This window comes from Engraulis encrasicolus, chromosome 12, assembly GCF_034702125.1.
Source record: "Engraulis encrasicolus isolate BLACKSEA-1 chromosome 12, IST_EnEncr_1.0, whole genome shotgun sequence".
Lineage (NCBI taxonomy): Eukaryota > Metazoa > Chordata > Actinopteri > Clupeiformes > Engraulidae > Engraulis > Engraulis encrasicolus.
In genome coordinates, this window is record NC_085868.1 from 11,507,800 (window position 1) to 11,517,559 (window position 9,760).

Consider the following 9,760-nt stretch of genomic DNA (forward strand, 5'->3'; position numbering starts at 1 on the left):
ACACAAAGGGGATTTAAGTGTGCAGACATTTTTCTTTCAATTTTACACAGTTTTTGTTTATGTTTGGCACCTTCTAATCGAGAGTGCGGTGGAATCACAGATTACATGCATCCATGTAAAACATGCATCGGTCCTGATTGGTTGACGGTTTTACAGTGTTTTACAGACAAAAACGTTGAAGATTTTGAACATTTTTCCGAAGGCAACAGAGCCAAAGGAAGTGACAGTCCCACTATGTATTTCCCATACATCTCAAATCAATCTATCGGTGGACAGTGCATGTGTGAACCAAGGCGCAGCCATTTCAACCTTCAAAAAGATGTCCAATAGCTCACATCACAACTCTTTTGGATGACACAGCATATAAGACAGTGGAGAAATGTCTTCTAGTTGTGTGGCCAGGCAGACATCTTTATGGTGTGAATTACTGCGACAATACTGCTCATACTCAGGCCTTTGTAGCTGCTACTGGATTAGCCATGCTCCATCTTAGTTGAAATAAAAGGAAGAAAACATATGTCTGTCTAATTGTCAAGCTTCAAAGTCCTACCGCTGAATTACAATTGTAAAGCTCCTTAGAAAACATTGTCTATTCGAAGTTTACTCTTCTCAAATGTGGAAAACATGCTCTGTTAAACAGGTGTGAAAACATGTAGCCTATGTCTTCTGAAAACAGGAAAACTTTTGGAAACAATCTCACTCTGGAAGTACCACTCTGCACCCACATGGGTTCAACTGATTGTCACTGGCGCAGTACCTTTTGTAGGGAAATTACCTACACTAGAGTCCTTTTTAAAACATGTACCTTGCAAGATACAATATGGTACCACAACATAATGACAGCTTGAGTACCTATTTTTCTCAGTGTGTATGACAGATGTATTGCCCCTACAAATGTGTTTTTACTCATCCTAACCACTAGAGGGAGCTCTTATTTCTATTAACCAGACCCAGTCCTCTAAGGACTACTGCTGTCGGTACACCTGTACCACAGGGCAGCTCATAGTAGCTAGTAATTTGCTACAGCCTAAGCATTAGCTTGGACATGCTTGTTTCAATGGCAAAGCACAGCTTTAAATATACTTTATAATATTATACACTCAAATCATTTCATTGGTGTTTGTAAAATGTTCTCAAACATCCACTTGGTATCTACAGGATTGTTCATGTTCATGTACACAATACAATATTTACAGAAGGCACTTCCTGACTTCCTGAGTTCTTCACCATTCAATGGCAACAGTTTGATTTGGTCAAATCCTTTTTGTATGAGGAACGGAGATGATCCAAATATTGGTGAACAACTACTGGAGAAAAGAAAAGCAAGGAGCGACGACCGTTGATGCGGGGTGTGTATTTACGAGTGAATCCATCCTCATCATCAATAATAATAATTTAAAAAAATGTTTTCGTTTGGACTTCCTCCTGTATTTACAAATGGCTCTTTGCCGAACTTCATGTAGATAGGAGCAAACTGATCCTCCATTTTGCATGTGTCGTTTCCTTCACTATTTGCATATAGTGAATATATACAAGTCTGTTCTTGTAAACAAATGGTGGTATCTGCTAACTAGTTTCCTGAAGGCATCCTGGGCTCGATCTTCAGGGAGAGTTCATACAAGGTGTCCTCATCCATCACCAAGGTCTTGTCCAGCAAGAACTGGGTGACCTGAAAAAAACAAAAAACATCCGAAGCCTGGATATTGCGACTTGAAAGATCTGGGGCCTATACTACAAAGCCGGCTTGAGGATAAGTTAAGGTTAAGTTAAGAGGTAAATCATCTAATAGAAGAGCCTGCAGTCCTCATTTTCTTAAGAAAAGCTCTTGTATTAGAAGATTTACCTCTTAACTTAACCTTAACTTGTCCTGAACCAGCTTTGTAGTATAGGCCCCTGGTCTGGTCCGGTGTACTAGTGTTGTCAACCCATTTCTTCAAGGGAGATTCAAGGGGTGTGTCTAACTCACGTTCATGAAACGTCTCCGTATGGTACTGGTTGAAGTTATAATCGATAAGACCACTCATTTCCTCACTATCCTGTTCATTGGACTGGTGCATCATTGCCAGGGATGGGGAACCTATGGCTCGTGATGCCGTTTTATCCTAGCCAGGCTACGGCCTCCTAATGACACCTTCAGCGCTGCAAAGTGAGTCAGGAAAAGAGCTTGCTCAAGTACTCTCTGGGTGCGTTCAAATATGCGACCTTGCGTCCTCCACTTGTGCTTGTGACCTCGTACCAGGAAGTAATATGTCATGATGACATCACTGACAGCAGCATTATATTTCAATATCTCGCAAAAGCTCAACTGTAAAGTCATTTTCTCATTTGCATACTGGATGGTGAATGAAGAATAGTCCCCCAAAAATTGTTTTGGCTAGGCTGACAGCGGGGAAGCTTTATTGTTTTCTCCATGGAGGTGGGGCCAGAAGGCGGGGCGAGGCCACAAGCACAAGTGGAGGAAGCAAGGTAGCATATTGGAATGCACCCAGGAAAAGAGCTTGCTCAAGTACTCTCTGAGCGCCACTGGACTGGGAAACTCCACCCACTTTGTCAGGATGCAATCAACTTTGAGCAGTTCCAACGGCCCTGGGTAGAGGCGTGTTCAAGGCAGTGATGTTCTATTGGAACTAAGAAAATGTGTGGTTTAAACTTTGGCGCTGCCCCTTTCTGGGATTGAACAGTTGCAAACCGAGGGAGGTGAGTTAACCATGCTGTTTGGAACCGTAATTCGTTATCTTCTTGGTCAGACCAGAATCTTGGTGCGAGATCTGAAAGTCGATGAAAAACAGGCTAGTTCTATCCAGCTCCCGATATAATTTCACTTTTATGCAGTGTCACATGAAATATGACATGATAGTGAAGGTGGGGTCTTTTGCCTTCAATTTAGGCCTGAAGTGCAGGGTGAAATCCTGGTTCATAGTTTGTGTTCATAGTGTTGCCCTTGGAGGACATTATAACATTTGAAGTGGCCCTTCGAATGAAAAGCGGTTCCCCAACCGCCGCCACATAACATGCCTCATCAAGACGGTGCAAACACTCAACAAACTTGATTGCTTCCCTTTCTCAATAAAACATGAAATGTAGGCCCTGCCGTGACTCAAGCGGTAGGGCACTGCACAGCTACACCGGCGACCCGGGTTTGATTCCGGCCTGGTTCCTTTGCCAGCCCTTTCCCGCCTCGCTCTCCGCACTTGCTTCCTGTCTTTTTCAATGTCCTATCACGAATAAAGGCGCAATTTTAAAAAAAAAAAATTGATTTAACAAAAAAATTAAAATGTTTTAGATAGTATGCATGGCCAGACAGACTAAATGAGTGAATGAAACTGTGTCACAGTCAGTATGCAGGTTGAGCCTCCTTCAAGTTCACTAAACAAAACAAGTCCCTCCAACACTTATACATCAAACATGTCAGCAATGACTTGAACTTTAAAATGTGAAAATGTAAAAGTCAACGTGGCAAATCTCACCTTGGGTTGGTGCTCTATCCTGTATGGTGCCTGCTGAAACTGCCTTATCTCTCGGATGATGTGGGATATCTGCAGAATCATCCAAAACATCCAAGTTTGTGTTCAGTGAAACAGTAGCATCTATTTACAACAGCCGTGGAGTGACTGAAATCAAGGGTAACGCTTTAGAATAAGGTTCTTCTAATAAGCGTTTATAGTCACTAGTAAGCAGGTAGTAATACCCTTACAAGTGCCCAATAACATGCTTATTGACTTTGTTAACATCTTATAAGCTGCTTATTATGTGTTTATAGTGGTTTATTTTTTTAGTCTTATTATTTACATCGGTACACATATCCATCTTGATATGCTGACTAATACTAGATATGGAGGCGTTGCGAAAAAAACTACATTTTGAAGATGGCTACCATGTGTACCGATTTTCATGCTTTTACTCAAATAAAGTTACTCATCAGATGTTAACGACATTAATAAGCATGTTAACAAAGTTAATAAGCTTGTTATTGGGCACTTGTAAGGGTATTACTACCTGCTTACTAGTGACTATAAATGCTTATTAGAAGAACCTTATTCTAAAGCGTTACTGAATCAAGTGTGGGCATCATTTGAAATACACTGAATGCAAAAAATGTCAACGCTATTTTTTTCCATTTTTACTTTGGATACATTTAAACATGAAAAATGCAAATAAAATGCAAGTTACCATTCTCATTTTGGAGAAGTTGACCAGGCCCTCCTCTGTGAAGTTGGGGGTGCCCTCTTCGATGAAGGCCAGGTCTGTGAGGTACATGCCCAGATAGGGCACACATGGAGGGTTGCAGCTGTGGAGCAAGCAGCAGCACAGGAGCAAGAAAATCAGTGAGATCCACAAAGCACTACAGGGTATGAAGTAAAAAGTACTACAAGGCAGAAAGTAAAAAGCACTACAAGGCAGAAAGTAAACAAAAAACGCTTACACCTAAAATGACTAAACATTTAAAGGTTATTAATACTATCAACTACTGTGTTAAAATAGGGTCTACTTTTTGATTGTAACCGCATCTTACATAATGTATTATATAGAAAAATATAAAAATCCTGTAATTTACAATTTCTGTACATACACCTTAATGGGTCACAGATAAATAAACGTAGAAAGTGATACACCGACGAGAAAGTGCAAGATAGTCAACAGCACAGACATTTTGTCATTTGTTGGCTTATTATGCTGTAATGTGAATTGGTAGCAGTGTGTGTGGCTGGATATGCTTGAACATAGAGTGTCTTTCAGCTTACTTCTTCAGTGTCTCCCTGAGGTTCTTGAAGCGGCCCTCTGATGACACGGTCTTCTGAAGCCTGTCCATCAGGGACTTAGTCTAGGAGAAAGCAGTCAGTTACACGAAAGGCTGCTCCTCCACAAAACAATAATATCGAATGCACAAACATGTATACAGAACATACATACAGAGAATGACTGACAGAACCCCAGGCACACACACACACACACACACACACACACACACACACACACACACACACACACACACACACACACACACACACACACACACACACACACACACACACACACACACACACACACACACACACGTAAACACACGTAAACACACGTAATAGTAACAGTTAATCCAGTCCAGTCACTACTCCCGTGCCCACCTGTTTGCAGACTTTGGCCCATGTCTTCTTTAACCTGTAGATGGCGCTGCGGTTGAGTGCGGATGTGATCTCCAGCACGCCGTTGTAGTTGTTGAGGACCCGGCAGATATCGGCTACCGCCAGCCACTTCTCGATGGAGCTGGCCCTCGAACCCACATCCGTATGGGTCATGATCTGAGACGCCACCAGGTTACTCATCTACGGGGAGGAAGGGTGAGGGGGGGAGAGAGAGAGAGAGAGAGAGAGAGAGAGAGAGAGAGAGAGAGAGAGAGAGGGAGAGGGAGAGAGAGAGAGAGAGAGAGAGAGAGAGAGAGAGAGAGAGAAACTTTCTATGAAGCGGGTAATACCTAAAAAGTCAGAGGTTTTTGAATAAAAGGCCTTACTGGGGCACTTCATGATGTTAAGACTTGTGTAAGACAAATTCTAAAGGATTTGTGTGAATATGAATATGACACATGTGAAATATCAATTGGGATTAAAAATAAAAAAAATCTCTGTGCCTGTCTGTGGTAACAGTAATATGAGGGGTACAGCATACATCATTGAAGTGCTGGCTGGTCTTCATGATGTAGGGTGTTCGTTCATATTTGTCCAGCTTCATCCAGCCCTGGCCAAGGAACTCCCTGTGCAAACACAGCACATACAGTATGTTTTAAATATGCAGCCATATAATTACTTGCTAATTGCTTGCTTTCATTAAAGGTGCACTGTGCAGGAAATGGTCAAAAAAGGTACTGCAACTATGCTGCTCATTTAAACTGGGTTGCCTATTGCCAAATTTGATCTTTTCATGAAAGTTCACTAAGTAATAAACTAATATTTTCTAGTATGGCCCAAGAACAGTCATTTTTGCAGCTAAAAATGTCTATTTCAGGAAATTAAAAATGGAAGACCATGGAGAAGATCCCCCCATGTATGAAACAGTGTTAATTTTGTCAGCTTTTTTTGATTTAGTCGTAGTCTTAGTCACAATGACGAAAATCAATTTTAGTCTTAGTCATATTTTAGTCATTGCCTTCCCAATTTAGTCTTAGTTTTTGTCTAAATGACGAAAATCAATTTTAGTCTTAGTCATGTTTTAGTCATTTTAGTCATTTTAGTCAACACTGTACATAATAGAACTTCTCCACACACTGCTTCTCTTTTTAACATATATCATCTGACTGAACAGAATAAACCCTCTGCGCATACTGGTTCTCTTTTTAACATATATCACACTGTGCAGAATGAAACTTATTCACACACTGGTTCTCTTTTTCTCTATTTTATTTGACACCAGTATTAATTTAGTCAGCTTTTTAAAATTTATTCTTAGTCTTAGTCACAATGACGAAAATCAATTTTAGTCTTAGTCATATTTTAGTCATTGCCTTGCCAATTTAGTCTTAGTCTTAGTCTAAATGACGAAAATCAAAAAAGGGTTTTGACGAAATATTTTAGTCATAGTCATGGTTGACGAAATTAACACTGGTATGAAAAGTGCAATTTTCCCAGTCATAATGAAGATTTTGAATTAGATGGCGGTGGTAAGTATTCATGAAAAAGGTAATAATAGCTAATGGGTAGCATGAATTCTGGAAATAAACAACAAAAAATCTTACACAGTGCATCTTTAATGGCTTAGAAATGTGTTTCACACTTCAAAGAAATGTTAAAATAGCTTCACTGAAACCATTAGTGATGTACAGTATAGTGATGCAAAAGCATGTTGAACTTCGGCTGTGATTTCAAACTGCAAAATGATTGGCCTTCCAAAAACAAATAGCTTTGCAGCATTCTTCGGTAGAACAAACAATACCACAAATGATTTATAGAGGCTCCACCCAAATGTCTCAAGAGCCAATCAGACAGTTCCACTTCGGTCCCTGTCCTATTTTGGCCATAAGTACTCTGGGGTGTACTAGGGTTATAAGATACAAGTACAGACAACCACTAAGTTATATGTCTTCATTGCCATGGGTTGCCTATTACAAAGCTCATACAGTACTTATCAAAGATACATGTACCACTACTATTACACTGAAATTACAGTTTTTTCCCCCACCTTTCTGTGACAAGTGTGCTGGTGCTACTGTGGTCATGGATAAGACTAGTGCAAGTTGCATGTCATTGTTGTGTGTATTACTAAGTGCAGTTATGATACACACATACGTATAGGCTATATTTTTTTCTCAGTACATACTCATAAGGAATGCTCCTGAACACGATGTGGTCGAGCAGAGTGATCTGTTCAGCCAACTCCATGGCTGATAAGGACTCAAAGCATTCAGCCTTGGGGACTTCAGTCTGAAAAGAATAGAAGAGAAGAAGTTTCATCTAGGCTACGTGTACTTAACGAAGGTAGACTTATCTATGGAGGCGATGTTTTAGGGGACAAACAGTCCAGCAACATCCAAAAGGCCAATTATGTGACTTAGCAGCACATTGTACAAAAAAACCATCAAACTCACACATTAACATTACATACACATAACAACATAGAACTATGTACAGCATATGTATACGTATACGCCCATCCATCCATCCATCCATCCATCCATCCATCCATCCATCCATCCATCCATCCATCCATCCATCCATCCATCCATCCATCCATCCATCCATCCATCCATCCATCCATCCATCCATCCTGTGACTCAACTGTATATTAAGTACAACACTGTGAGCAGGACCATACAGTAGCAATAGTGGGCTTCACAAGCTAGTCTACTTTGGTACAGTGTCACAGGAAGAATAGGCTTTCACAGGAAGTACAGTATGCGTTTTACACTACTGTATTCAGCAGCGGGTCTTACAGTAATAGACACACCACAACGCATCCCCAACTACAGCTATTTACCGACAACACACCACAACACATCCCCAACTACAGCTATTTACCGACAACACACCGCAACACATCCCCAACTAGGCCTACAGCTATTTACTGACAACACAAAGAGCCTGAGGTCTGTTGTCATGGCTACCGACAGGCATTTGTTCACAGGGAGAGAAGGTCTTCTTACCACGATGAAGTGAAGCAGTGGACAACTTTTCTGCTTCACGGGTGAAGGACATAGCAGACATACAGACATTGGCTAATGAATGATTTTGTTCCTTCAATAAACTGCCACAAACATAAAGTAGGCTATGAAGGCATTACATTATATACTAGAGAAGGGCTCTGAGAGGAAAACATACCATTTGGAGAATGTCCTCAATCTTGAGCTGAGAATCATCCTGGTCGTCTTGAGAAAGGGCACTAGAGACATTGAGAATGGAATAAAAGCCTGCACGTTATATAACACTGTCAGACAAACTGTGTCACATTTCGTGAGTTTGTGTAAGACCTGACAAGCCTGACACGCCAACCCATATCAAATTGTGCAGACTGGACATGGTGATAATAAGTTAGGTGGGTGCTATCCAAAAGTCTTTCAAGCCCCCCCGTTCACGAACCAAACAACACTATAGCTTTCATAGTTCATAATTGCAAATTGTCAATAGTTCATTTATAGTTCCAAAAATGAACTACTGTAGTTCATAGTTCTTTATTGCAAGAGGTTTTTGCGAGCTGTATTGTTTAACAATTGTTTAATCCTTAGCAAAGCCTATATAATACCTCAGACAGCCCTTTCATCAGAACAGTGAAAATATACGCATGTGTTAGATGTCATCTTCCTACTGGTGCTCTTTGCAATGTATTTGGCTGAATTTTCACCTAAACACTAAGGAAATCATCATAGAAGTAAATGAAGGCACATGTAGTTTGTTCGCAGGCACCAGAATGAACTCATTCATAGTTCGCTCATGTCACCAGCAGGGGTGTCTCTCAGGGGTGTAAAGTGTGACTGAGTCACAGGGGTCCCATGTGTATAGGGGGCCCACACAGAGTTCGATTTATATAGATCAGGGGTTCCCAACCAAGTGGGGCCCACTCGAAATTGTCACAAATATTCAGGGCCCGCTTCTGACCCGATAGAGAATAAAACTCAAATAAATCAATAGCAACACACACCAAAATATGATTATAATTTGCAGAAAATGATTTCAAGGCCCACTTGGAATACCTTCAGGGCCCACCATAGGTTGAAAATTACTGATATAGATTTATGTCGGGGGTGGGTGGATCCCTGATTTTACATAGGGCCCACAATTTGCTGCTACGCCCCTGTTCATCAGACAGTAAATAGTGTGTAAATAGATAGGAAGACTCCACCCCTTCTAACACCTATGGGTGCCTTTTTAACCTTTGACCTACTTTCTTTGTCTATGCCCTGATGAAGGCCAATATGGCCGCAACGCGTAGGCCCATGTGCTTTTAAACTGAATTTGCCATGTTAAATTAAAGGCTTTTTTATATTTTTCTCAAATCTCAGAGTGCCTTTGCTTTTTCCTTCCTTTTTTAGTAAATAGTGTGCATTCCATTCATTATCATTAACTTTTCTGTTTTTGTACTGTACTGTCAGTAGGACCCCCTCGAAAATGAGATGGCACATCTCAAAGGGCTATCCTTGTAACAAATAAATAAAAAATTATCAATGGTGCATATACACGTTCAAATTATGAACTAGTTCATGAATTGTCTAGTTCAGTGTTTCTCAACAGGGGTGCCGCGGAAACCTGGCTCATAAATAAATTATGTAATATAATACATA

At 40.6% G+C, this 9,760-nt stretch overlaps 1 protein-coding gene across 2 annotated transcripts in view; it reads right to left on the reverse strand.

The window, feature by feature from the left end:
- Positions 1-608: 608 nt before the first annotated feature.
- Positions 609-9,760, reverse strand: part of rasgrf2a (Ras protein-specific guanine nucleotide-releasing factor 2a) — a 63,383-nt gene continuing 54,231 nt past the window's right edge. For both annotated transcript variants that reach the window (XM_063211635.1, XM_063211634.1), the window contains 8 exons: positions 8,304-8,364; positions 7,306-7,409; positions 5,662-5,746; positions 5,124-5,321; positions 4,743-4,822; positions 4,171-4,288; positions 3,468-3,536; positions 609-1,669 (listed from right to left, as the gene is read on the reverse strand). In XM_063211635.1, coding sequence (XP_063067705.1) covers positions 1,571-1,669; positions 3,468-3,536; positions 4,171-4,288; positions 4,743-4,822; positions 5,124-5,321; positions 5,662-5,746; positions 7,306-7,409; positions 8,304-8,364 — 814 coding nt within the window. In that variant the 3' untranslated portion in view covers positions 609-1,570. The remainder of the gene's footprint in view (positions 1,670-3,467; positions 3,537-4,170; positions 4,289-4,742; positions 4,823-5,123; positions 5,322-5,661; positions 5,747-7,305; positions 7,410-8,303; positions 8,365-9,760) is intronic.